This window comes from Lygodium microphyllum, chromosome 3, assembly GCF_053477565.2.
Source record: "Lygodium microphyllum isolate KBCC chromosome 3, Lygodium_microphyllum_v1.1.10, whole genome shotgun sequence".
In the NCBI taxonomy this organism is placed as follows: domain Eukaryota; kingdom Viridiplantae; phylum Streptophyta; class Polypodiopsida; order Schizaeales; family Lygodiaceae; genus Lygodium; species Lygodium microphyllum.
This window is the reverse complement of record NC_141137.1, coordinates 122,015,303-122,042,958: the sequence shown is the minus strand read 5'-3', so window position 1 is coordinate 122,042,958 and position 27,656 is coordinate 122,015,303. Positions and strand designations below refer to the sequence as shown.

The 27,656-nt window shown below is 43.9% G+C and overlaps 1 protein-coding gene across 4 annotated transcripts; it reads left to right on the top strand.

Annotated features, from left to right (window-relative positions):
- On the top strand, window positions 1-27,400 carry LOC148038839 (uncharacterized). Of its 4 annotated transcripts, none has more exons than XM_087674727.1 (9): window positions 1-161; window positions 510-664; window positions 23,634-23,921; window positions 24,001-24,130; window positions 24,234-24,338; window positions 24,801-24,903; window positions 25,150-25,275; window positions 26,332-26,519; window positions 26,697-27,400. In XM_087674727.1, the coding sequence occupies exons 1-9, from the start codon at window positions 97-99 to the stop codon at window positions 26,770-26,772; spliced, it is 1,236 nt and encodes a 411-aa protein (XP_087530853.1). In that variant the 5' UTR covers window positions 1-96; the 3' UTR covers window positions 26,773-27,400. The 4 variants fall into 4 exon arrangements, with proteins under 4 accessions (XP_087530853.1, XP_087530854.1, XP_087530855.1 ...); XM_087674728.1 differs by having other exon boundaries at window positions 5-161; window positions 503-664; XM_087674729.1 differs by having other exon boundaries at window positions 17-161; window positions 441-664.
- The last annotated feature ends 256 nt before the right edge of the window (window positions 27,401-27,656 follow it).

Sequence of the window (27,656 nt, the reverse complement as noted above, 5' to 3'; positions counted from 1 at the left end):
GAGCCAGGAAAAGTGAAAAGGCTGAGATCACTTCTTACGAGCTCCATTCTTCCTTGCAAAGCGGCGGGGCAGGCACGAGGAGGAAGGGTCGAGACGATGCCAACCATGCCTCCTGATCTTCAAGCTGCCATTGATGATTTCCTCATCAAGTTCCAGCGCAGGTATGTCGTCAGTTTGCCCCTCCTGTGCATCGCGTCTAGAAAAGGGAAGCGCATTCAGCAAAATTGACAAGGATCTGGCCGAAACCGTGTGAACCATTGCATCTTCGTTTACAGGGAACCTTGCCAAGTTTAGCTTAGTTGTTTTGCATCATGCCATGCCTCGAGCTAAGTAGTTATGGTTATAGTTACGATAGAAGAATCAACAATCGTTATGGTAAAGTAATCAACAGTAGCTCTGGTACAGTAGTCAACAGATTGAATCGCTGTTTTGCTGTACAGTAGCGTGTACAAGACGTTTTGTTTGTAGTGGACATAATGAAACTCATGCCATGCTATGGAAGGGATCAGACAAGTTGAGGGGTCTTTGGATTCAGCAAGGCTCACAACTGTTCTACTGAGGCAAGTGGTTTCACAACAACGCACCCCACATTCTGGTCAAGCATCATCACTTATTGAAGCAGTGAAGTCTGTTGGCGTACGTCTCATTGCGGCAAATCCTATAGGTAAGTGTTTATATTCGCTATTCGCATTAAAATGTCATGATGTAGGATACTGCTGAGAAGTGGGAGGGAGAAATTCAAAACTTACAATGAGCATAATCCAACAAGAAGAGTGAGGCGAGCATGATGCATTCAAATTGTTGAAGCAAGTACAACCAAAAGTGATTGACACATAGTGAGCATAAACAAGTCAAAGAACAGCAAGTAGAGCATGATGCATTAAAATTGATAAAATATGTGCAAAGAGAATTGATTAAAGTTGTACCAAATGTGAGTGCATCTACGCTGGACTCTTTCATAAGCCTTGGTGTCATGATGGAACTAAGTATAAACATTAGTAAAGGCCCCTAGTAGTGACCGTAGTTGGAATCAAATGTGTTAGTGTGATTGAATGCCATGCTATAAATCAACCTCTTCCATATTAGTGGAAAAATATAGTTGATAGTTTGCCCTTTGCATGGTATAAACTTTGCTCTTTAAAATCTAATATAGAGCTTTGTATTTCTATTTTGGACTAGCACATACTATGTGCTACAACATGCATTGTTGTTTGGGTCAAAGCTGAGCCTCTTTATGTTTCGAGGTTGACTCATGGAAACGTAAGGCCTGAGCAGTTAAAAACATAGAGTTTCCAGGAGAAGAAATGGCGCAAACAGCTCGTAGCACTCAGAAAATGAGTCTCCCAGCATCTTGGATCAGTTCACATGGCTGGAACTAACTTTGAGGCAATCTTTAGTTGCTATACATGAGTTTACAGTGAGGAAAACTAATGTAGAGTGAGAGGAAATGAGCTCTTTTTATAGAAGAAAGGTAGACTTGGTGCAAAGAAGGGAAGTTGAGACTTAGTGTAAAGAAGAAAGGGAGGCTTAGTGTCAAGAAAGGGATACTGAGCTGAAATCAACCTTCCTTCTTGGCAAGGGTAGTAATGACCTGATTATTCACTAATTACAGCAAGCAATAAAATTCAAATAAATTGAAATGCAAATGTTACCACTTAATCTTCAACAATGGATCCTCTATTGGCCCCAAAACTACCGCCCCTTGCAGATGGCTAATATAATAATCTAGGAAAATTTGTCACCACGTACCATTGAGTACTTGACAAGTATTATAACTTTTGCCTTTAGCATCAATTGATATCTCAAAGTTCTTGGCTTGACATTGTGAAATAACTAACTTACACATCACATGTGCACCTCACATTTGCACATTTGTTTAATATTTCATCAAATGCTAAGCAACACATTAAAATTTCACATCCTTGTTACACTTGGCTCAAGACAAGAATGTTAAATTGGAGAGAGAGAGTGAATACAAGATAGTGATCTAGACAAGTTAATAGTCCCACACTCAAAAGATGCAAGTACTAGAATGATAGAATAGAAGTACAACATGTCTAAAGTAAGTTATTCTGTACAAATATCAAAAAATGCGTTTAATAGATTGCCAATGTAATGTCCTTGGACTATGCATATATTCTCAGAGTGCAGCAAACACGGAAGTGTATGGACAAGACTAAGAGACAACGAGTACAAGAGAGGGAGAGAGAAAAGGGACAACAGAACACATAAATTTGCAGCCAATGAATGTTGAAATGAAAAGGGTAGATATACAAGGGCTCTCGATGTATCACCTCGAGCCACCTCTCTTCCACCAGCACATGAAAAGCAAGTGAGGATGATAGGTTGTCACTGGAGGCTAACTAGGAGGAAATAATGCCATAAAATAATGTAGATAGCTAGGAAAATTAGCCAAATTGATAAAAAACTTGTTGATTGCTCCACAAATGAATAAAATAATTAGCGAACAGTTCTCTAGTTGCCATGTCACATCATCGCTTGCTTGATAAATTGCTCGTCCACTAACTGACGGTAATAATGAATAATGCCAAAGCTTGGAGGCATCGTGAGTTGTAGGATGGCCGGTAGCCTTGGTCATGAGCTCCACCAAATCATAAGACTCCAAGATGGCGAGCATAATTATGCGTCGTATGGGGTGATTCTCCTCATCAAGCTTTTGATATAAAGGAAGAGTTGGTAACACGGGGACCTTATGGTCCATAATAGCCTGAAACTCCATGTCAATTTTGGTTGACATTGTAAATAGAATGAGTGACCTGCATAAAAACAAGGGCAGCCCCCTCTAACTCCGTGCACAATGCCGGTATCTACTAAGGCTTCCTTTGCTTGTCCTCAAAGAGTTTCATCCGCCGGAGGGGATGAAAACTCAAAATCTGCAGTAGAAGGCTGAAAATGCAGCCTTTCCTCATTCACAAACAGCAAGGACCTGCAAAAAACAGCAACTTTTCTCCTTCTCCGCGTACAACCTATTCATTGCTGCCTCCAAAGGCTAGCAAGGGCCTGCAAAAAACAACTTCTTCACTCCACCTGTTCATTGCAGCCTCCAAAGGGTGAAAACTCAAACTTTTGTTATGAAGAATCCTCCCAATTAGGTCTGCCCACAATCAATCAGCCCTTCTATGCTACTCTGATACCATGTTAGAGTGCAGCGAATGCGGAAGCGCATGGACAAGATTGAAAGACAATGAACATGAGAGAAAGGGAGAGAGAAAAGAGATATAAGAATGCAGAAATTTGTAGTCAATGATGCTAAAATGAAGAGGGTAGATCATAGTAACAGGGAACGGCTGTCTTGAGGCCTCGGAATATGGGAACGCCGTCCCGAATGGATGGGCTGAATGGGGATGCCAAAATGGGATGGGGACGTCCCATGTCCCGTCCCTAACAGCCGTCCCTCCGTCATGACCGTCCCCTGTTAGGGGACGTTTTTTTTTTTGTTTTTTTTGTTTTTTGGGAGTGGATGTCTTTTAGGGGGTGGTTTCTTTGTATGTTCTCTTTGGTAATATACATTCACCCACACACATAGTACCACAGGACCGGTTTTGGGGATAGGGATGGGAATAGGGACGGGTCCACAGGGACAAGAATAATAAATTGCCATCCCTTGTTACCATGAGAGGGGCCTCTAACATGGGGATGGGATTGGGACGGGAAGCTACAAAATGGGCATCCCCTATTACCATGCCCACACATCCATCCACCACATCACATGCATATATTTTCAAATGCTATTTATGTACGTTGTTCCCTCCCGCGTCCCACCCCCCATCCCCGTTCCTTGCTTTTAGCCGTCCCTTGTCCTCGACCCCGTTCGCGTTCCTGTTCCCCGTTCCATGTTACTATGGGGTAGATATACAAGGGCTGTTGATGTATCTCCGCAAGCCGTATCTATCCCACCAACACTTGAAAAGCAAGTGAGGAGGGTAGACAGCCATTGGAGGCTAAATAGGAGGAAATAATGCCATAAAATAATGCAAATAGCTAGCAAAACTGATCAGCCTGATCAAAAACCTGTTGACTGTTCCACAAATGAATAAAATAATCAACAAACAGTCCTCCATTTGCCACGTTGCATCATCGCTTACTTGATAAACTGCCCGTACATTGTGCTCGCCAAAAATGCCCACTAATTGGCAGGAATAATGAATAATGCCCTCTGAAAGTACCTTCGAGAGAGCTGACTACACCATTGGTAACCTGAGAAATACTAGTCCAGGGGATAACTAATCTCTAACTTATATATGCTCATTTGTGATACTGCATACTGTATGTCAAAATGAGTGTTGCACAAATAGATGAGGCAACCAACAGCCTAACTGTAAATAACAACATTTGATAGATCATTGCCATCATGCATCGAAAGTTTCAGCCCTGTTTCCATAGGTGTGCTCATAACTTTACAATCTTGCATGTTAAAGCTTTCTAGCAACTTCTGAAACTGTGACTGAGACATAACAATACCATGCTGGTTTTGGGTGAATTGTATCACCAAAAAGTAGGCCCCATATTTGACATGTTAAAAGTAGACTACAATTTAGCCTCGAAATAGGCAATTTTTCTCTCATTTGGTCAAGCGAGTAGCATATCATCTATGTAAAGAATGATGATGATCAAATACCCCCCTTTTTTCTTGACATAGAGGGTGGGTTCAATTGGGCTGTTTTGAAAACCTCATGTGGACAAAAATGAATCTATCTTGGAGTACGGAGCACATGGTGCCTGTTTTAAGCCATACAAAGCTTCATTTAGCTTGTATACTTTGTGCTCTTGGCCTTGCATAACAAAGCCTAGAGGTTGTGCAACATACACTTCCTCTTCCAAATCTCCATTCAAAAATGCTGTCTTTATGTCTAATTGATGTACATCCCAATTGATAAATGTAGCCATAATCACACATCTAATGGTGGTCATCTTGGATGTAGGAGCAAATGTCTCCTTGGTTGATACTTTTTTGCTAAGCATAACCCTTAGCAACCAGCCTTGCCTCGTATCTGTCAAAGTAGACCCATCAAATTCCCTTTTTAACTTATAAACCCAATGAGTGTCAATGGACTTTTTGCGAGAAGGCAAGTCAACAAGAGTCCATGTGCTATTTTTCTCAATAGAGTGCATCTCATCACTCACGGCTTGCACCCAATGCATATCTTGTCATGCATCCTCAAAACATGTAGGTGTATCCTCATCCAAAAGAGTACTAGCAAAAGCGTATGCTTCCAAAGCATGTAGGGGTATCTTCATCCAAAAGAGTACTAGCAAAAGCTTATGCATTCTCATGATCAATGAGATGGCTTATATCAAGAAAATGTGCCTCCCCTACATTTCTAGCACTTGAACGTGTACATTGGGACAAAGAAGCATCCATACAACTCTCTTTAAGAGTTTGTTGTTAGAGATATGGTCATCCCCAAGATGGGGCACTGGAATGTACATTCCAGTTTAGGGTAGTTTATGCAGTCACATTTTGTTTTGGATCAGGTTGGGCATTAGTTTATGCGGTCGCTAACTATTGGGCAGGGTTTCGGGCAGGCCGGACAGGCCAGACACATGGCATGCAACTGTTCGCTGCATTTCTTTTACTAGTTTATTCAGTTTGGTGCAGTTGACCATATTTGACAGCAGTCAGCCAGATGTAGCTAGCCAACCTAGTCATTTTCTTGCATTATTTCCTACCTATTTAGTTAGCCAGATGTAGCTAGCCAACCTAGTCATTTTCTTGCATTATTTCCTACCTATTTAGGCAGCATTGCCATTTGGTCATAGTCACTTTCTTGTAGCTGAGAGCTTCGGTTGGTGATACTTCGATAGCCCATTGTATATATTTGCCTTCAACATTCAATGTTTTATTCTCTCTCTCTCTTTGTTGACTAGACTTTGTATAGGTGGTACCAGCTGAGTTGTGGTGAGAGGGAACATGTGTTTGGCTTTGATCCCAAGTGTTGGAATTGGAGGGGGGAGAGATAGTGAACACAAGACAATGAGCTGGAGTAGGCAGCATTCCATACTCAAAATGATAGAATGAAAGTGCAATAGGTGTAAAATAAGTTAGACCTATCCCTAACTCAATTGGAGTTAAGCTAACTCTAGAAATAGTGACAAAACTTATTAACTTAGTTATGTCCACACCACACAGTGAAACATTGGGCATCTACATTTGCATTTGTATAGTAGGTCATTTTTGTGTTTTCAGCACTTTCCTTCCCTAGTCTTTACTCCGAGTGGTGGTTACTGCACTCAAGATTCGTCTTTGGTGGATGACACATTGACTTCTCTCAGTCCACTCCCATGAAAGCAATTGGCTAGCTCTCCCCTTGAGCATCCTGTACGTTTTGATTCATTGCTCAATTATCTTTATTTTTGCATTTTTGTGTTAGTATTTAAGTTCATCGCATTTCGGTCATGCTTGTACACTGTGTTTTCTTTTGGCAAAGCGTAGCGTAGCTTCACATGGTATTAGCATTGGTGCCTTCTAAAGAGTTGCTTTAGGCTATCGTGGATTGTTTGGTTTGTTCTTGAGACTTGAATACACTATATGTCACATGCTGACTCACGATGGCTTAAGCCACTTCATCTTGGGATCCTTTAGTGCTTTCTCAAGCTACTCCTTTAATGGAGGTTTTGTTGAGGCATTATGGTAGGACAACACTCTTATCTACTAATCTTTCTTTTAGGGATCATTCACCGAGGCCTAGGCCTTCTTCATCTCATATTCCTTCATGAGATGCATCTCAGTTGAGGCACTCTACTGAAGATATTGATCATCTCTCAAATGAGGAAAGACTATCCACTTGGGCACAATTGAAAGTCTTCACAATCAAGACGGGCTGTAGGTTTGTGTGATCCATTTTTGTGTGTGTTTGATTATGTCTATATTACTTCTTTAGTTATGCAAGAATCGATTGTTAACCAACACGGAGATCTAGGTCGGGACCAGTATGGGTTAGAAGAAAACTCTATGATTAGAGATGTAACACAAGGTAATCATTTATCTTTTGTTTCATTTGAGTAAGTGTTTGGTGCTTTAGATTTACCTTCACATTTTTTGCCCTTCCCTCCTACTTTCACTTCACATTTGGATTCATCTACTTTACATCTCTCACCCTACTTTAGAGGAACCTCTTGGTTTCTCATCCTTAGATGGTAATGTATATTGGTTAAAGAAGGTTCTTTATGGCCTTAAATAGGCTCCTTCTACATGGAATAAGAATGCTTTGTGGATGATCTCATATTGATAGGAGACCATGCCCAAATAATCAAGTGGACTAAGGAGCCACTTCATGAGAAGTTTGAGATGATTAACATGGGCTGGCCTTCATTTCCTTCTAGGTTATGAGATATGGTAGTCTAAGTGGGGGATCTTTCTCTCCCAACAATGGTATGTGCAGGCGCTTCTAACCATTTTCAAGATGGCCGATTGTTGCATGATCTCCATTTCTATGGTTCCAAATTGGAAGACTATGGCCCATGTTGATTCACCTACAACACATGCCTCTAGATATCGACAATTGATTGGGTCTTTGATAAGGCTTCTTAACACTCGGATTGATATTTGCTTTTCGGTTGCTTTGCTTGTAGGGCTTATGAGTGAGCCCAAGAGGGTTCATTGGTAGGCTACCTTAGGATTCTTCAAATTTTGAAGGGAACCCCTGACCTTGGCCTATTGTATCTAGCAGGTATAGGTGACTGAGCTTTGGTGCTTTGTAGTTGGACGGATTCAGACTTGCCCAGTAATGTTGATCAAAGGTGATCAACTACAGGCTAGTGTTTTTGACTAGGTATAGTTGCTATCCCTTGGAGTAGCAAGAAGCTGTCAACTCTTGCCGTTTCTTCGACATAGGTTAAGTATCGAGAGGCATTTTCTACCACTTGTGAGACCATATGGCTTTGGAGATTGTTGGATGAGCTTGGTTGTTTGCAGCCTCAAGCTACCAAACTTCTATGTGACAAGCATAGCCTTGGTGTAGAGTCTAGTATTTCATGCGAGGACGAAGCACATAGAGATCTTGTATCACTGCATCTGTGAGAAGATCTTGGATGGGACCATTGATGTGGTATATGTTTGCTAAAGCACGCACTTAGGTTGTTATTCAAGTCAGGCAAGCAGCAGTGGACTTAGTAGTCATGCTTGTTATGCATTGTCATCTCCCGCTTGGGTCATGTGAGTCTCAGTTTGAGTCAGACGAGGACATTAGGAGCTCTAACATGTGTGTAATGTGTTGAGAAACCCTTCACCCTTCACCCGCAGTTTGCGTTTTTGTGTTTTTGCGTTTTGTGTTTAGGTTTTGCGTTTAGGGTTTGCAGCCCCAAAGGGGCGCTATCCTAGACTATCTATGCCTATTTATAAGCCACTCTCTCATTCATTCCTCATGGTTGATTCATTTAGTTTGTCACCTCTTCTCTCAAGCCTTTCCACTACTCTTACACCCCTTCAGGAGGACATTGCGGTTCGTGGCTGTCATCATCATCTTCCTTGTGCTATGGCACCCTTGTTCTTGTATCACATTCACTCCTTGATTCAGATCTTCATCGTTCCATTTATCAGAGTTTCTTCTCTCTTCTTTTCTCTTCTCCATGTTTACCGAGTTTACTCCGTGTTCCTCCTCGCAAACCCTACTGTCTCATTGGTATGCCATCTTTTGACATGGTATCAGGGCTGGATCAGCTCACCTAGTTGCGAAGATCCTCCACTCCAATGAAGGCAAAGACTGGTGGCGGGTTCGGCATCCACTTCTCTTCTTCTTCCGTGGCATCAAAATCTCGTTTTTGCAGATTTCAGGTGTTTCAGCTTGTGATTTTCAGCCCTCTTTACGCAATTTGGAGCTGATTTCAGTCAGGCGACTGCTGTTCCTGTGCAGACCTGCTGCTGTACAGCTTGCCATGTCATCACAGACTTGCTGCCTACGTTTTCAATCTCTCTCTCTTGTAAGCTGTCCTACCTGCGTTTTTAGTCTTTCTCTCTCCTACAAACTGTCCTGCGTGCATTTTTAGTATTTCTCTCTCCTCACCTGCGTTTTTCTACTGGTTGCAACCTCTTACTGCTGGTCGCATCCCCCTTCCATTGGCAGCTCACTTTCAGCCCTTCCACTACCCTTTCACCCCTTGAGGCAGACATTGCGGTTCATGGTTCATGGTAGTTGACCTCTTCCTTCTTCAGCAAGGCACATTGGTATCCATGGCTTCTTTACCAATAGATGATCAGACTACTGGGTGCTCCTATTGTGGCATCACCGGTCACACCACCAATGCTTGCCAACTTCGACCTTTGCTCCCCACCCCCTCGGAGTATATGCGCCTTCCACCAGGCAGTCCTTGTGCCACCTCTTCTTTTTGGGCCACAGAGATCGTTCTGCATCGGCTATCAGAGTACTATGCTCAAGGCAATAAGACGCATCCGATGCGCACTAAGTCCTTTTGAGCATGCTCCATGGAGGATCGATTGGTGCTAGGACCTCCTGGAGATCGTCACAATGCCAACAACAGTCTTCTCCCAGTTATTTTCAAGTACAGTGGCTCCCACGACCTACGGATCTGCAGTCCGCTCCATTGAGAGAGAGTGATTGTTTGATACCGTCTCCTCATCAGTCTGCTTCTTCGAGAGATAGTGGCTGCTTGACTCCTTCCTCTTCTTCAGCTACCCCGTCTGCTCCACTTAGAGACAGCGACTGTTGCCCACCTCTTGCTCATTTTGAGCCCCACTTTTCCCCACCCTCGACTACTCAGGCTCGAGAGGCTACCTCTGGGAGCTCTTTTGCACCCCAGATACCTTCTTCAGCACGACCATGGGCACTTCCTTCGTCATCAGACATTTCAGAGTCCGTGATCCATGAGTTTTTGGATTTCCTATCTACTTCAGAGGGGGATGCTATTTCTTTGCCCTCAGAGGGGGCATCTACTTCTTCGACTTCAGTAGGGGGTCCCTCCACCTCCCACCTCAGAGGGGGAACCTACTCCACATGAAGTTCTTCACCCATCCTCTACTTTCTTGGGGTGGCTGTCTTCGACCAGTCATCTCTTCTACTGATACCTAGGATCTTTAGGTACCACCTAGATCGGGACCTCAGAGGTTAAGCTGTGACTTGGTGACAAGGCCTTCGTATTCCTTCCAGCATGGATGCACGGAGCTAGTGGCTTCTCTCCCGAGGTTGTGTTTCGGGTTCTCTAGTTCACTCTGTCTATTGTTCTTTACTGCAGGTTCTCTTTCCAGTGGAAATCTTGGATCTTAGGGATCCTCTAGATCTTCTTCCTCCTCTTCTCTTCTTGCCTTGGTCACTTGGTCAGCATGGAGCCACCTCTCGAGATCGAGTACAGGCATATCCTTATGGTTCTTGACACCACACAAAGTCCGACATTCCTTCTATGCATTGCATGTTTTCATCATCTTTGTACTAGGGCGCTTGGGCAAGTGAATAATTTTCCCACAAGGGACATTGTCCAAGTGGCACCTGCCGCATAAGCATTGCATCTCCACCTCACTCTTCTCTTGTTTCCCTTTTTGGGCCTGAGAGGGGGTGTTGAGAAACCCTTCACCCTTCACCCGCAGTTTGCGTTTTTGCGTTTTTGCGTTTTTGCGTTTTGTGTTTAGGGTTTACAGCCCCAAAAAGGGGCGCCATCCTAGATTGACTATGCCTATTTATAAGCCATTCTCTCATTCATTCCTCATGGTTGATTCATTCAGTCCGTCACCTCTTCTCTCCAGCCTCTCCACTACCCTCATACCCCTTCAGGAGGACATTGCGGTTCGTAATTCATGGCTGTCATCATCATCTTCCTTGTGTTACAGCACCCTTGTTCCCTTGTATCATATTCACTCAATGATTCAGATCTTCATCATTCCATTCATCAGAGTTTCTTCCCTCTTCTCTTCTCTTCTCCATGTTTGCCGAGTTCACTCCGTGTTCCTCCCCGCAAACCCTACTGTCTCGCTGGTACGTCATCTTTTGACATCATGTGCTTGGACGGAGGAGGCAACACTATTTGAGCATGCATTTCTTTGCATTTTTTCTTTTAGTTAAGTTTTTTGTGCGCATTTCTTGGCTTGTGCAGCCCTTGCAGACTATGACCAGAGTCCTTAGATTGTGATTGGTCCCATCTACTCCTATCAGCATTTATGATGCCTTCATCTGTATTTTTTGCATTATTTTGTGCAGCTAATTGCTATATGTAAATCCGGAGTTAATTTTATTCACGACTTGTCATTACTTCACCTTTTTCTTATGTCTCTTGTTTTCAATTTCTAGTTTATTCTATCAATTGGGATTACAAGGTTACTAACTCCCAGAGGCCCACTCAGTGATACACAAGCTTGGCCAACTTGTGCAATGGATATCATAGAAGAAAATTGATACAAGCTCCATAGATGCAGCAAAGAAAAACTCCATTGAAGTAGTTGTGCTACCAGAGAAGTACTTTCCTACTCTCCATCCTCATCATTCAAGTGCATTTATTAGTACAACTCATGGATAAGATATCTATAGCAAGGACGGTATAGAATAGGTGGATGTTCTTTCTTGAATGCTTTATAAAGACACTGAAAGGCTTTGTGTGGCAAAAGGCAAGGCTTGAGGACTCTATGGCGAAAGGATAATGATGCCTTGGGCTGCGTGCAGGGATTGATTAGTCCTCTTCTTGTATTCGGGTTTCTTTTAGTGTTCAATGCAGATTTTCTTCTTTCTTTCTCTTCTTTTCTTGCAGTCTTTCTCTTCCCCTCTCTCTCCTTGTTTATGTTTCCTCTTTTGTTGCGCTCTCACAGTTGAACGGGCACCGAGTCATGCCAGGCAGCAGTGCAGATAGTACGGACAGGATCGCGGGCAATGGGCAGGTCCAGTTTGACTGCCATATGGCAGCTGACTGGTGCAGTTGGACCAGGGAGTAGTGAAACCGGCAAATTCAGTAATGGAAAAGATAAAAAACAGAAGGTGATTACTTCTGAAGACATGGCGATAATTCTTCTTTCACTGTTATCGCTCCATTTTAGTGGTTTTTATTCTTCCTTGATTGCTTCAGGGCGGTTTGAGACTTTTTCGGTGGGAGGAGTTGGTTCCTTTGGTCTTGGACTAAAAGAAGCAATTGAAAGGGACCAATGCTTCTAAATGTGAGGCCTTGGTTGGTTAGTTTTGTCAGAAGAAGGGGAAGGACCAAAAAGAGGAGGACAAATCAAAGAAGAACAAGGAAAAGGAGTCTACTTGGCACATGTGTAGCAAGATAGGTCATTGGAAGAAGGATTGCCGTGACAAGGAGAAGAAGGAAAAGGAAAAGAAGGAGAAATCTTCAAAGGATTCCGGAGCAGTGGTGGTTGCTCCCTCATCAGCTACTTTCCTCCACTTGGAGGTGGTTGAGAAATTGACCTTGAAGGCCTCTGATGTTGCGTTGACGGCCCATACACTCGGGAGTGGATTGTTGACAGTGGTGCCTCACGACACATGACTCTTGCTTCAATAGGTGTTGCTCATTTGTGGCCTTTGCATGGCCAGATTCTCATTGGTAATAGTTCTTCTATTCCTATTTAGGGATGGGGTGACATACATCTTATTCCAGATGGGCGAGGTGGTGCCCATACATTTGAGGTGCTCTATGTGCCGGCCTTCGGATACCATCTACTTTCCGTGCACAAGATTTGTGCCCTTGGTCTCTTGGTCAAATTTGATGAGGATTCTTGATCGTGGATCGAGATAGGTTTTTTCTTTAGGTTATGAGGAGAATGGAGTCTATAAGTTGCGGTCTTCTTCTGCCTTGACTTCTCTTCTTCTTACCTCTCTAACTCAGTTCGAGCTTTGGCATGCTTGATTTGGCCACCTCAACTTTGATTACCTTCGGTAGGCGTCTAAAGGATAGCTTGTTTGAGGTTTGCCGGATATCGTGGTGAGCCAACAGCCTTGTGTATCTTGCATCTGTGGGTAACAAACTCGTGATGCTATTTCCAGGAAGGCTTCGAGGTGGTCTTCAACACCCTTGGAGCTTGTTTCTACTGATCTTTGTGAATCGATGAGGATGGAGTCCCTTCAAGGGAGCTTGTATTTCATGCTAATTGTGGATGATTACAGTCGAATGACATGGGCTTATTTCTTGAAGTTGAAGTCGTAGGCTTTCTCCAACTTTACGGATTGGTTGCTCTTTGAGGATAACTGATTGGGCCAGAAACTAAAGACCTTATGATCGGATAAGGACAAAGAATTTGTTTCTAACGAGGTTGCTCGTTTTTGTGCAGATCGTGGTATCCACCAAGAATTTGCCTATACAAACACCCCTTAGGAGAATGACATATTGGAGCGGAAGAATCGCAGTGTGATTGAGATGGCCCGTATCATGATGGAGCATCATCAGACACCTCAGTGTCTATGGGCTGAGATTGTGGCAATGGCAGTTCACATTCTGAATTGATCCCCTATTTCCATTGTTGTTGGTATGACACCTTATGAGGCGTACTTTGGGTCAAAGCCAGATGTTTCTTATTTTAGGGTTTTTTGGTGTGATGCCTATGTTCACATCTCAAAACACAGCGTGACAAATTTGAAGCATCGTCCAAAAGACAAGTGTTTGTGGGCTATAGTTCGTAGTCTCAAGGCTACCGATTGTATAATTCCGTTAAGTTGGATGTCTACACGAGCCGTGATGTTCGGTTTGTGGAAGTTCTAGCCTTAAAGGGGGGTGAGGAATAGCCCATTCTTGGAGATCCTGGTGATAGATGGGCACCCACGATCGTTCCTCTGGAGATTGTGCCTCTTGAGGACTCTTCTTCAGATGAGGAGCTTAGTTCTTAGCCCTTGGACTTACCAATTGCGCCCCAGCAGGTCGATGGACCTTCCAAAAACTTCAGTAGATGGAGAGTGACGAGGTGAGATTTGGCCTCCTCGTTGGGCTTTGACACTCTTTGTGATGCAAGGATTGAGGGGGTCCTTGAGGAGTGGTAGCTGTAGGATGGCCCTCAGCGTTATCGACGGAACCAGGCACACCACACTGAGCTAGTGTATACTAATTACTGTTTGATGACTCATGTTATGTAAGATTGGGAGCCGAAGGAGACTTTACAGCATGATCATTGGCAGAGAGTGATGGAGCAGGAGTTGGAGTCAATTGAGAGGAATGACACTTGGTACCTTGCATCGAAGCCTCCTCATAAGTAGATCATTGGAGTCAAATGATTCTTCAAGTCCAAGTACCGTAGTGATGGCACGTTGGACAAGCACACGGCCCACCTTGTTGCTAAAGGTTTTACATAGCGCCCATGCATTGATTAGCCATAGGAGATGGCCGGTCTATTAGTTGGATGTGAAGTCAGGCTTCTTAAATAGGAAGTTGAAGGCAAAGATATATGTTGAGCAACCTCTAGGCTTTGGATCTTTTGATGGTAAGGTGTACGGATTGAGGAAGGCTCTCTATGGCCTTAAGCAGGTTCCCTGTGCTTGGAATGAGAAGATTGACTCGTTTCTCCAAGAGAAATTGGGTTATCGATGTTTCAAAGCCGACCCCTAGCTTTATGTTCTTTTTGTGGACGACTTGATTGTGATAGGTGACTATATTTAGATGGTTGAGCAGATGAAGGCAACACTTCATGAGAAGTTTGAGATGACGGATACCAGCCTTCTTCATTTTTTTCTCGGTCATGAGATCTATTAGACTGAGGGGAATCTTTATTTCCCAACAGCGGTATGTGTAGGAGCTCTTGAATACGTGTGAGATGGTGGGATGCAAGTCTCTTACGACTCCTATGGATCCGAATTGGAAGGCTATGATTCATTCCAATTCTCCTTTGGCAGATACTACCCATTATAGAGAGTTGGTTGGCTCCCTGATTTGGCTTCTCAATACTCGTGTTGACTTTTGTTATGCTATAGGTGTGTTGGTTGAGTTCATGAGTGAATCCAACATGGTGCATTGGCACGTTGCTCAAGAGGATTTTGCGGTTCTTTCGGGGGACCCATGCTCTTGGGATCTATTATCAGGAGTTACAAGTGCTCCAGACTTGGTACTTACAGGTTAGAGTAATTCAGATTGGACTGGCGATGTGGATCATTGGTGGTTCACGATAGGTTATTGCTTTCACTTGGGTGTTGGTGATGTTTCAGGGAGTAGCAAGAAGCAACCTATGGTTGCCCTCTCTCTTCGATTGAGGCGGAGTATCGGATGGCGTCTTCTACTACATGTGAGAAGGTGTTTGAGGAGCGCAGCTGCCCATTGACGGGCCCTACTGTTCTACGGTGTGACAATGAGAGCTGCATTGCCTTGGCTAGGAGCCTCTGGGAGAAGTTTCCGGATGAGACTATTGCCCTGGTCTACTACAAGAAAAAGGACAATCTTGTAGACTTGTTTACGAAGACATTTCCTCAGGCTTTACTTCGACAGCACTCAAGATCCCTTAGCCTTTTGCCATATCCAAGATCTGAGAGGGGGTGTTAGAGATTGGCATTACTTGGACAGGTAGGTGCAGATTTGAGCAGTTTCCAGCAGCTGAATCAGGGAGTCCACGTGGCAGGCAGCTGACATCAGCTGATGATAGGACATGTGGCAGGTCTATGTGGCATGTCCGATAGCCTACAGCAAGTCGGAAAGTTTTTGTCCAAGCCGACTTGCATTATTCCATGAATTTTTTGTGGCCTATCTATTGGCCCCAATCTCCACACTCTTTTTTAGTTGTGCTCTAAGTTTTCTAGGCTATAGATTGTGGAGATTGCCTTGGGGGTTCACAGAGTGTGAGATCTTCGAGGTGGAGACATACAGAAACATTCTCTTTGTACTTGTGTACATACCTGCATCCTTATACAACATTCTTCACTGCAGATTTTCTGCGTTCCACTCTCTCTCTCTCTCTCTCTCTCTCTCTCTCTCTCTCTCTCTCCTTTTTTTGTTCACTCTTTGTCTTGGTCATACGTTTCCGCACTGCTTCACTCTGACAACAAACTCCTCCCATAGAAGTGTCTTGCGGGCTTGATGTAGGAAGGTTGGTGCAGAAGACATTGTAATTTGTAGAGGAGGGTAGTTGAGTCAAAAAAGAATCATGGCCATATCCTTCGAAGAGATGATCCTGTCGAGGAAAGAAAGCTCATCCCTTATTTGCTCCAACCTATTCATGTGATTTTCATGGACGGAGAGTCATAAATAGGGAGCATCTGGAATTTCTTTTCAAGAGTAATATGGGGGGCAAATGTCTTCTGATGGTACGAAGAAGCAAGCTTTGTCCACAATTTTTGCTGCTTGCTGCAACCTGCGTTTAGAATCTTGTAAGCTCATACAGAGGAAAGATCAAGCTCTAGAATTGAGCTGATCCAATAGGGTTGCATGATCCATTGTTGATCCCACTTTGGAATCCTCCTGGGGATGGGAAATAGGGTGGTTAACAGACTCCCAAAGATCGAAGGCATCAAGGATACATTTCATCTTACATGACCAAAGCAAATAATTTGATTTGTCCAAACGATCTTCTTTGGGAAGAGAAGGAAGAACATGTATCTGTATTGACTGTGGCATCGTAGGCATCTGAGGGCTAGAAGGATGGGCCTTGTGGGAGACATGGAGGGGGGAGGAGATGGCGGCTTTGACTTGTGTGACTTATCAAGAGAGGGTTCCCATTTAGAAAGGGATTGGGACCTCTGATCTTCATGATAATTATGCCACCTTTCAGAGGAGTGATGAGAGATCTCCTTGTCAGAGTCATCAAACCCATTGAACCGGTGGGAAGACATCTTCAACATCTGCAATCACTTACAAAAATCTGCTTTTTGTTGTAGATCGTCCCGAACATTGGAAGTTAGCCACACTCGCGAAGGAAGGACTGTAGATGGCCTGATTGAGTTGTATGGATCTGTAGACCACAGAAAATCTGCGTTTCCAGCAAGGGGCAGATGGTTGACAATTTGTGTTTTGAGCCCAGGGGGTCTCCTTTCAAAGGGGTAACTCTATGCACTCACTTTGGATTTGATACAATGTGAGAGTGCGGAATGGAAGAGAACTGCAAACATGGAGAGAAAGAGAGAGGGAGAGACAACAAGAGATGCACTGACTCAAGATGAATGCTGAATACAAAGGAGTGGACTGATTAGTCCCTGCATGCAGCTTGAGGCGTCAGTGAGGGCACTGGATCAAGCTGAAATGATGATAGCAGCACGGACAGTGATGGAGATGGTGACGGTGACCGAGATGGAGAATATCCTGCCTGCTGTCCACATTGGAGACTGTAGCAACCAATAGAGCACTTGCCAAGGAAAAGAGAAGAATGATCTGCCAATTAGTTTTGGGGGGAGGGTATAAATAGCATAAACCCCCCAAATCTGGCTGATCAGCGTCAGAGGCTGCCGAAAAATCAGGCCTTTAATGCAGTTGGCAGCAGCTGATCATGCCGAATATGCTGACGTGGCAGTTTGGAGCACTCGCAACGTGGCAGGGGCAGCAGAATGACTGGAAACTGACTAACAAACACTCCTAAACCGACTGAAAGAAGAAATGTAGACTCTAAAATGAGCTGCCTCCTCTATCAAAGCACATGAAAGACATGTTAGAGCTCCTAATGTCCTCGTTTGACTTAGACTAAGGCTCAAAGGTAGGAGATGACAGTGCATGACAAACATTATTGCTAATAGGAAGTACCAATAATCCAAGTATTCCGTGTAAAGAAAACTTGTAAGGAAGAATAGTAGACAAGGTGTGTTAAGGGTTCCTGATACTCAACCTCGGGAGAGAAACCACTAGCTTTGTGTCTCCATGATGGTAAGAATATGAAGACATGCTTGATCTTGTGCCTTGAGGAGAGGACACTATCTTGTATGCTGGTCAAGATGTGAAGGTGCAACTTCCAACTGATGACTGAAACGTGTAAGACACCGATCTAGGTTGAACCTTTAGATCATGGGTAATCAATATGCGAGAGGGAAGCTCAAGGCCGACCACCCTAGAACACTCGCTTGGATGTTGGAGCAGTAGCAGGAGTTGGAAGCATAGAATAATGATGAAGATGATCCGTTGGAACAGTCTAGGGAGGAGCAAAACCAGCATAGGTAATAGTGGAAATCATGAAGAATGGGTTGCCATTCTGTGTTGAATTAAAACACAGCAATTTGGAGTGTTTGGAGCTGATGGCGATGTGAAGAAGTCCTCTAGAATGAAGTCACCTATTGGTATGGTGTACCGTGTCACAATCAGTTGGACAACACCACGAATTGAGATATCCGCTAGGGTAGGGGTGTGGACAACGATGATAGAGGGCTGAGGTTGAAAGTGTGATGGAGTGAATAAATGGGAGAATGATGAAGAATGAATGAGAGTGTGTGTGCAATCAATAATGCCCATGCTCTATTCATTTTTTTGCAAGTAAAATGTGGCTGATTATATTACTCAAAAAGCTGATTACAACAGAGTGCTCCTGCTCAACACACTAGCTGGGGCTGAAGCAGAGTCACCAGTACATCATATATACAAGCCTCTCAAGGTGGTCTAGGGGGGTTGGGGGTAAGAAGCCATTTGGGGGGGGGGGGGGGGGGGGTATATCGCCAAATGGGGCTGCCTGCCTGCATCACAAAGAACAGGCCCTGGCCGCCCCAGGTATGCATGAAGTGACCACGGAGCTCCTGATGAGCCCTGGACTCGCCCTGCACCTGATCCCATCGGCCGCGGAGGGAATGGATGATGGAAGTCCATAGCTCTGCTAAGGTCGCAAGTGCTAAAAGTCTCTCTCTGCCGAAAGCCACTTGGCATCGCACCTTCCAAATATGCCATCCAGTAAGACTCCCTATGATCTCCCATATCTCCGAGCGGTCTGTTGTGGGCTCCAATACCTGGCGGATGGGTAAAGCCTCCACACCGACCACTGCGCATGACTCTGCCTCGATCATGAATATTGTGTCATGCATCCCGGCCTCATACAAAAGGTGACGGCCCTGGCTGACTGCCTGCCAATAGAAAGCTCCCCATGAAATACACCCAAGGCTGGGCGCTATACGTCGAAGGATATGGCATGCTCCTCTCTACACGAGCTTGCACCTCCTCACAAGACCAAAGGCACTGCTTTGGGGTTTCCAGAGGCTGCTGTGTGCATCGCTTACAACCTCCCTCCTTCTGCATCTGGGCAAGCCAGCTTCCCACCGCCAAGCCTCCATGTGCCACTAGCCTTAAAAAATACGACACCCTCCTCGGCCTTCAGCTATCCCATAGGCGGTGCCAGAAGGTCCGTCGGAAGGGCTCCGTGATGCTGTGCTCCGCCTAGTGCTTGCTGCGTGACGGCGCCCAGTCCATATCCTTCTGCATTAGTACATGTCTGCCAATCTTGGCAGTATACTCTAGGAACATGGGTGGCTTTTTGGCGACCGTAGAGGCCGGCCATAGCCACTCTCCTGGATCCCACTCCAGCTCATCAAGTGGTCTACCCTTCCAGATCCAAAGGTGCCACTCCTTGAGCTCCTTCCAGAAAACATAGGGGTCCAGTTGCCAAGTCTTCCCCTGAAGACTCACCACCCGAATCCTCCTCCATGAAAGGGTGGCAATCCCCTCATCCTGGTGCCCTCTGTCAAGGGCCAGACGTCCCCCCTCTTGAATGGCGAAGAAGGTCCCCTGGGGGGCGCCATCCACTCTACCTGCCACCTGAAGAGGGATGCTTGTTGGAGAGAACCTAGCTGCCCATACCTCCCCGGCCTCTATCGGCTCTCGTATCGGGGGGGGCAAGCCACTTTGGAGGTATTGCTGCATCTATCTCTCTTCTCCTCAACTCCACTTCTCTCGTGCAACCTGATACTCGCTGCAGCACCTCCTCGTCCGCCATCCTGTATACCTCCCGCTATGTCTTGATGGATTGGGCCGGCCTCCCACCGAGCCCATTGGATGTGGAGGCGCTTACCTATCTGTGCCCCTTCCCTATCTTTGACCTGGAGGTTCCAGATCACCGGTTGACGGTCTATTTCCTCCTGGCAACCTGGGGGGATCTGGATTAGGGCCTTACGGAGGCCTTGCCACACGCGGAGTAGGCTCCGCAAGAAAGGTGATCTGGGGGGGGGGGTGATTTGGGCTGAAGTGAAGATCCATCTCAGGGACGGCCTCCACTCACCGCCAAGCCTTGGTTTACAGTCTTGAAGGCCCTCCTGCATTAAGACCTTCCAGGTCTGCCCGCCTGGTGTGAGACGGCGGACAACTAGCTTGCCCAAGAGGGCCATACTTTGATATTCTAGGTCTATGATCCCAAGCCCTCTCTCTGATCGATGTTGTATGATGGTCGCCCGCGCCACCTTGGCCTTGGAGTCCCTGGAGCCATCAGACCCAGACCAAAAGAAATTCCGCACTTCGCCGCCCTACGCACAATGAGGAGAAGCATCAACACGAAGTGATGTACGAGGCCGTCGCTAGGAGGACCTGGTTAACCACCAGGGCTCGACCGGCTAGTGAGAGGCGAACCGTGCTCGAGTAGGTCAATTTCCTCCGAATAGAAACTAGGACAGGAAGAAACTGCTGGGCAGGAGTGAGGTCGAGTCCCACTTGGAACCCTAGGTATTGGATGGTTTGCCCTCTGCTCACCCATCTAAATCCTAGGTGGATGCCCCACTCCGTGTTGGAGTCTGGGTCTGTGAGGAAACCAACCGACTTTCGCACCCGTTGCAACGTAGAATACATCAAGAGCCAGCCGCCCATGCTCTATTCATAAATAGGAGAGTCATTGAATTGTCTAGGGTGGTTCCTGGGTTGTCTTGTCTTTTAGGGGTTGTAAATGGAGAGCAAAATAGAAATTGATGTAATACAATGCTCTTAATGACTTTGGTTGCTCAACAATAGGTGGGCTAATTTGTATGCAACAGCAAAGGGAAATTCAGGGCTTTATGTTGCTAGACATATGTGACCGGTATGCAAGTGTTTAAGGCTCAATTTGTGCTTTGTGATGGCTGGTTACAGAGGACAGTTTATTATTCCAACTATTTTTGGAGAATTGGCTTGATCTATAGAGGAAAAGGGGATCCTTGGAGAGAGCAATTCTCTCAGATTCCATGTAGGGCTTCTCTTCTTGGAGATTTGAGTCAAATCTTATTGTACAATATGTGTTTGGAATTAATGTGAAATGAAATACCACAAGGGGCACCAACGTTTTGGGGCCAATCGGGGTGTCAGCATGTCTCAATTTTCTTGTGGGCAACCTAGCCCAAATTGTAATGTTGAATTTTTGATTTTCATTTATTCTATAGATTTGTTGCTTGCTGTACATTGCTGTAAATTAGTGCATTTTAGGGTTCCACTGCCCTTTTGTAAAATGGAAGGCTGATTACAGGTACATATTAGACTTGGTTTGTAATCAAGTCACACATGAGTGGGCTCTACAACTTTGGATGCAGACATTTTAGAGGATAAAGTGGAGTATGCTTTGTTCAATCTCCTTCATGGAAAGAATCTAGGTCAGGAGGGCTTGCCAAGTGAACATTTGGAGCTTATGTGGAGGATCTCCAAGCTCCCCTCACTCTCATGTATTAGGAGGTAAAGAGAAAACACACACACACACACACACACACACACACACACACGTGTGTGTGGGAGAAACTGGTTCTCTTCTCCACCCATTTACACTGTCCTTACCCTCCTTTGTCTTTAGGTTGGTTGGATACAAGCCTTTTCAAAATAGATAAGAAAATAAATGTACAGTAGGGTGATTTGAAAGGCATGCCATTGCCTTGACTCACACAGTAGCTATCTTGAGTGGTGTGTAAGATTATTGTTTCTACATGTGTAACCATAGACACCTTTGCCATTAAGTCTGATAGTCTTGGATCTGTGCCAATATGAGTGTTGGTGCAATGCCATCAAATTAGTGGACTGGGGCAGCATGCCAATTCAGTGATGTGTTGTTGACTATGGTGAGAATGTCTAAGATGCCTATTCTTCTCTTTCTTCTTGCATGCATTAATAAAGAAATTTTAAACAAATCTTGAAATTTGATGGTTGACCAGTGTGTTTATAAACCTTTGGCGATGGTTTGCCAGTGGCAGCTCCCCCATGTCCTTTTCAATGGCATGATCATGTTGAGTTCTTTTAGGTATTGATAATCTACAATAGATGGGTACCATTCCCAGCATGAGTTACCCCATAGGTTGTTCCTATGCTATTGATGAAAGGCCCACCTAGATCCAACCTGCACACAAGACACAACACAAGCCATACTCACATAGACAAGAAACATAGACAGATTGACATCAAGACTCACCTCCTAGCTATTGAGCCCACCCTTGAGCATGGGATCAGCAGCACAACAGGCCACTCTTATATCACGAGGACTGGCACCCATACCATCAACCAACGTAGCAACATATGGGCCTAGTGTCCAAGTGTGTAGGGTGGATAGGAGAGGTAGGGTGGGGGTGTGGAGTACACTTTTGGGAAGCAATCCTAGAGTGCCCACCATGCATATGAGAAGTGTACACAGTGGTTCCAAATATGGGCATGGGTGGATTGGGTATGGACATGGTAACGGCATGAGGAGCCCATGGTGGAGGGGTAGGGACATGTGGAGCAATGGATGGAAATCCTCATGTAGGAGTGGCCCAAGGGATGTGTGATGGTAGTTCATAAGCAGAGGATGGATATCCTTGCGTCTGAAATGTTGTGTCAGTGATCACATGTGTATCATAAAAATGAGTCAGTCCTATTTTGAGGACTTCTTGATCACCCTAGTCTAAGAGTGCATTCACAGGTAGTCAAAGTAAGCTGTGACCAATATTGTGGTCACTCATCTTGGATGTCCAAGGATGTGGATGTGGTAATGCATATGCTTGTGCACATAAATGGTTGTTGGACCGTTTTATTTCCTCATTAAAAGAGCAGCAATTTGGTCATCATTGGAGCATTGTTTTGTTTTGTTTGTTCGTTTTTTTTTGGGGGGGGGGGGGTTGTGTGGGATGTTTCCCTGTTTAAGCCAAACCACTGCTGCTGCTGCCATGATTGCTGCCATCACCTTTCCCACTCGTCCAGCTCTACAATTGATGGGCATTTTCTTGAAATGTTCCAAATTTCACAAACACTATGAATTTGGACAAAGATCCTGAATTCAGTGACAAAAATGTGTCAAATATCCTGTAACTCTACTCTGAAGGATAAGGAACCTGATCGATTTGTGTCAGTCCCAAATTGAACAAACTATTCGCTCTTCTCTTCTCGTCTTTCAAACTTGGAGCTTAGCGAACTTCATTTTCGGTTGCCTTTAAGCATGGACTCAAAATAGAGCTGATCTTTAAGACCAATGATTAAATACATTAAGGGAGAACTCCATGAAATGAGGATAAGTGATCCATAAAAGTTAGCAGCAAATGTTTGGAATCCATCAGACATCCAACGAGTAATCATAACCAGTTGTATAGACCAATGTAATTATTATGCTATTATGTTGTTTTACCTTGTGCAAGAACTGAAATGTTTCTTTGCAAAATAAACCATTTTCAGCCATGAATGATGATATTCCCTGAGGTTCATTCACTGTAAAACCATTAAATTTTTGGGATGGTAAGTTTTTCAATATTACACTTTATGTGATCTTAATGATTAAGCTTAGTAAACTGCTAAACAATCTCCCTAAGATTGAGAGGTGTGTGGGCTAATTTATTCTAATGTTAGGCATCTGCAATAAGAAGGCAGCTGCTCACAACTGGTCTGACCTGATTCTGTTTCAGAGTTGGCCATTGGAAACATAGTAAGGCGGGTATTACACATTATAAGGGAAGAGGAGGTTTCAGTTGTAACTAGCACAATAGCTGAAGTGGAAGCTGGGTCAGACAGTGATGACCAAGATGACAGTGACAATGCTGGTCAACCTGGCTTGTCAGCAGCTGCCCTTGCAGCAGCTAGTAGAAGTGCTCTACGAGCACCATCTTTACATAATCTGCTGGAGTCAGTGCCACCACCATCTGCAGCTGTTGTTGGATCCTCTTCTGGGGGTGATTCTGAAGGAAGAAGTAGATGTAAGGATCTTACTATGTTTCCCTTTGGTACTTTCAAATGCCACATGCAATTTTCTAATGTCTTACATAATTTCTACAGCTTGTGACAAGAACTCAAAGGGTTGGAAGTTAAAGCATGCTGTCATTGAATCGATTAATGAACTTCTAGAAGATATTGACAACTATCATGCACAAGTTGCAGAGCAGGCACTAGAGCACATTCACCAAAAGTAATTCTCTTGTTTCTCTTTGTTTTTTTCTCAATATTTAAAGTTGATAGAGCTTCTCATGCTGAAGGGTTAATGCAATGCATTATGACACGTTTTTATTCAGTGAAATAATACTTACATTAGGGTGGTCACGGACACTGCTCCAGTTCCTGTGTGAAGCAAAGAAGAAGAGATCTTTTCAGGTTTTTGTAGCTGAAGGAGCCCCCAGGTGAGTTCTATGGGCAATGCTTATCTTGCCATTGTGTTAAAGTTGAAGGACAGCCTGTATTAAGAGATCCTTTTTAGATAAAGCTCTGAAGCTCCATGCACTGCATCTAAAATGATATTATGTGATCACCTCAATGGAAAGTGAAGATCAGATTGTGTCAACTTGTAGTGTGGTATACCAATCTCTAAGAATTGTAAAGGGACTGTGCTGTCAAAGCAGTATGATATAAGCCACCCTAATTTTGATCCAATCAAAAGAAGAGATGGTAGGAAATGCAATATATAAACAAAAACTTGCAAGTAAGAGCCTATATAGCTGCACCTGGTTTGCTCAGATGCTATTGTTAAAGTGATGAATCTTTCATAAGTGAAAATCGTAAGGAATATAGTAAAATAAGTTTTTGCATTAAACTGAAAATAGTTTCACACTTTTTCTCAAACAAGGCATTCCTGCTTGTGTAAGGTATCAGGGTCACACCCTTGCTAAAGAATTGGCGGCTATGGATCTTCAAACAACTGTGATAACTGACTCTGCTGTATTTGCAATGATATCTCGTGTCGACATGGTCGCTCTCTCTCTCTCTCTCTCTCTCTCTCTCATGTGCGTGCGCACCCACACGTGCACCACCCCCCCTCTCTCTCTCACGTGCGCGCGCCCACACATGCAACCCCCCCAACACACACACACAAAACAAAGAAATGCTGATGCACACATATAAACGTACTCACGCACAGATGCTTCTTTTGTGCTCCCAGTTTCTGAGCATTTGCATCGTGAAAGCTAAACAGCTGATGCATTTTCTTTCCTGAAGGTTATTGTTGGTGCGCATGCTGTCATGGCAAATGGTGGAGTGATAGCCCCGGTTGGTTTGCATATGGTTGCTCTTGCAGCGCGCCATCATGCTGTTCCGTTTGTTGTGTTGGCTGGATTGCATAAGGTGATGGTTGACCAGCTTACTTTGTTAACTTGCTTTTGACTTGATAATTTTCTTGTTTTAGAATGTTCCTTGATTGAAACATATACCTTCACTAAATAATCATGTAATCATACCCATATGTGCCCAACTGTTTTTTCATTCCTTAAGGACCTGTTTCAAACTTGCAACTGCCAGAGGTTAACTTGCTTTTGACTTGGTTAATATATTCTTGTTTAAGAACCTTTTTTGATTGAAACATGGACCTTCAGTAAATAATAATGTAATTGCACCAATATATGCCCAACTGCTTTTTCATTCTTGTAAGGACTTGTTTCACAATCCAAGGTTGGAGTTACTGCTTGCAGGATTGTCTTTAGGCTTGATGTTATGTCTTTGAAGCTTGTTGGGTGCTCATAATGATTGCAAATCAGGAAATTACATTTAAGGTGCTATTTGTGGAACAGCTGTTGTATAGCACTCAAATATTTTTATCAGTAGAGTGTTTAGGGATCTTTAAGCATATAATTCCTTGTATGGTTTGGCACTCTTTGTTTAAGCATCAATTATACTTAGATACTTACGACTTTAGGATGGTTTTAAGCACCATCTGCTACTGATGGTGAATATTCTATTTACGTAAATTCACTTGAAAGTGGTTTGCACAGGAGCTATGACATTGCATCATTGTGCAGTATCCTAAGGATAAAGCACAGGAACTATGACATTGCATCAATGTGCACTATCCTAAGGATAAAGCACCTGTTTTCCTTGCATTGTGCATATATTCCTTTTGGCCCTCCTTCACTTTGTAATACATGGTTGTCCTGTGTCTGCCAAACATTCCGGCATTTGTTTCCACAGCCTACAACTTCTTTTTTGCAAAGTGGGATTCTTACGAGACACTCCTACTTCTTTTAGGCTCTTGTTTTACTGGTGGTACCTAATTTGAAGCGAGATCCTGTGGAGTTTGTAATGTGTCTTGAGTATAGCCATCATTGTGTCAATACATAACAAAAATATATTTATTTTGCAAAGCCTTACTCATTTCTTTTCGCTTTTCCTGGTTTTATCATGCAGCTGTGCCCGTTGTATCCACACAACCCGTATGTTCTTGTCAATGAGCTGAAGTCGCCTTCACAGTGTCTGGACTTCGGAGACATCTCAGATTGTCTTGATGAGACACTTGGTGGACCTTCAATCCATGCAGTGAATCCAAACTTTGATTATATTCCTCCCGAGCTGGTTAGCTTGTTTATCACAGACACGTAAGTGTGACTGGTACTGGCCTCCTGTTGAAGTTTTCTAGCAGATGTTCTCATGGTATGATTTATCGTTTTCTAGAGCCAGTGGTAGTAAATGATGACATGCTCGATTATTTATGGGGGCTTTTTTGATCTAAAATTGCTCTTATTTGATTGCAAATCTTGCATTTTTGTCTGCAGTGGTGGGCATAATCCCTCATACGTGTACAGGCTAGTTGCAGAATACTACAGCCCTGAAGACTATGTTCTTCAGTAAGGTTAGTCAGGTGGAAGGGAATAGAACTTTCAACTGTCCTGACTCCTGGTTGGTGATAGTTGAACTAAGACTTCATGTTACTTCTACTGACCTTACTATTAGACATATACGACATAGATCATCTCCTTAACTGAATGCTCGTGACTAGTCGTGAAAACAAAAACAGATTCATCTGAGGCTTATATGCAGCCATGGGCACCTATAAATAATGGTGCCGCATTTTGAGGTTGAGCTCTTTTTGAGTTGTTATTAGCAACCAAGTTCTATTTACTAAATATACAGATGCAACCCTCCCAGAGTTTGGATACTAGTGCATCTGTCCTTCGAATCTTGCTGCCCAAAACGATCAAGTAATGCATTACTTTCATATAAAAGATCTCCTCGACTGGCATGCTGATTATCCTGACAGGCTTACGATCATTTGAACTCGCTATTACAGAATCGGTCTTTCTCTAAGTGATGACTTCCACCTCATGTCTACTGGAGTGCCACCGAGTTATCAGGCATAACAATAGTGAGAGTTGTGCTAATCCATTTATCAGCAATACATTGTACTGAAATGTCACATTCTTTGTAGGCAAACACTTCTTCCAGCATCGTGCAGGTTTCGAAAATTTCCAATTTGTTACGTTGTTTTGATTATGTCTTGAAAGGTTGTGGGGTCTAAAGCTGCTAATCTTGGGGTCTAAATTTGTTACAAGATTTGTGTTGAAGAGAAAAATCAAGATTTGAACTGGTGTGGTTAGATTGGATATACAATATCCTACATGAACTAGAACAACGTTTGATGTCTTTATTCAACAATTGCATAGCTTGAAAGTGAAATTAATTTTTTTTGCTTTTTGGACCAATTGCCTTGGTATGCATTTAAGGACTCGTCCTTC

Excerpts from the sequence above, each read along its gene's own strand:
- LOC148038839 (XM_087674727.1), top strand. The coding sequence starts at position 97 with ATGCCAACCATGCCTCCTGATCTTCAAGCTGCCATTGATGATTTCCTC. Across the intron at positions 23,922-24,000 it reads TTCTGAAGGAAGAAGTAGAT|CTTGTGACAAGAACTCAAAG; the intron begins GTAAGGATCTTA and ends TAATTTCTACAG. Across the intron at positions 26,520-26,696 it reads AGCTTGTTTATCACAGACAC|TGGTGGGCATAATCCCTCAT; the intron begins GTAAGTGTGACT and ends TTTTGTCTGCAG.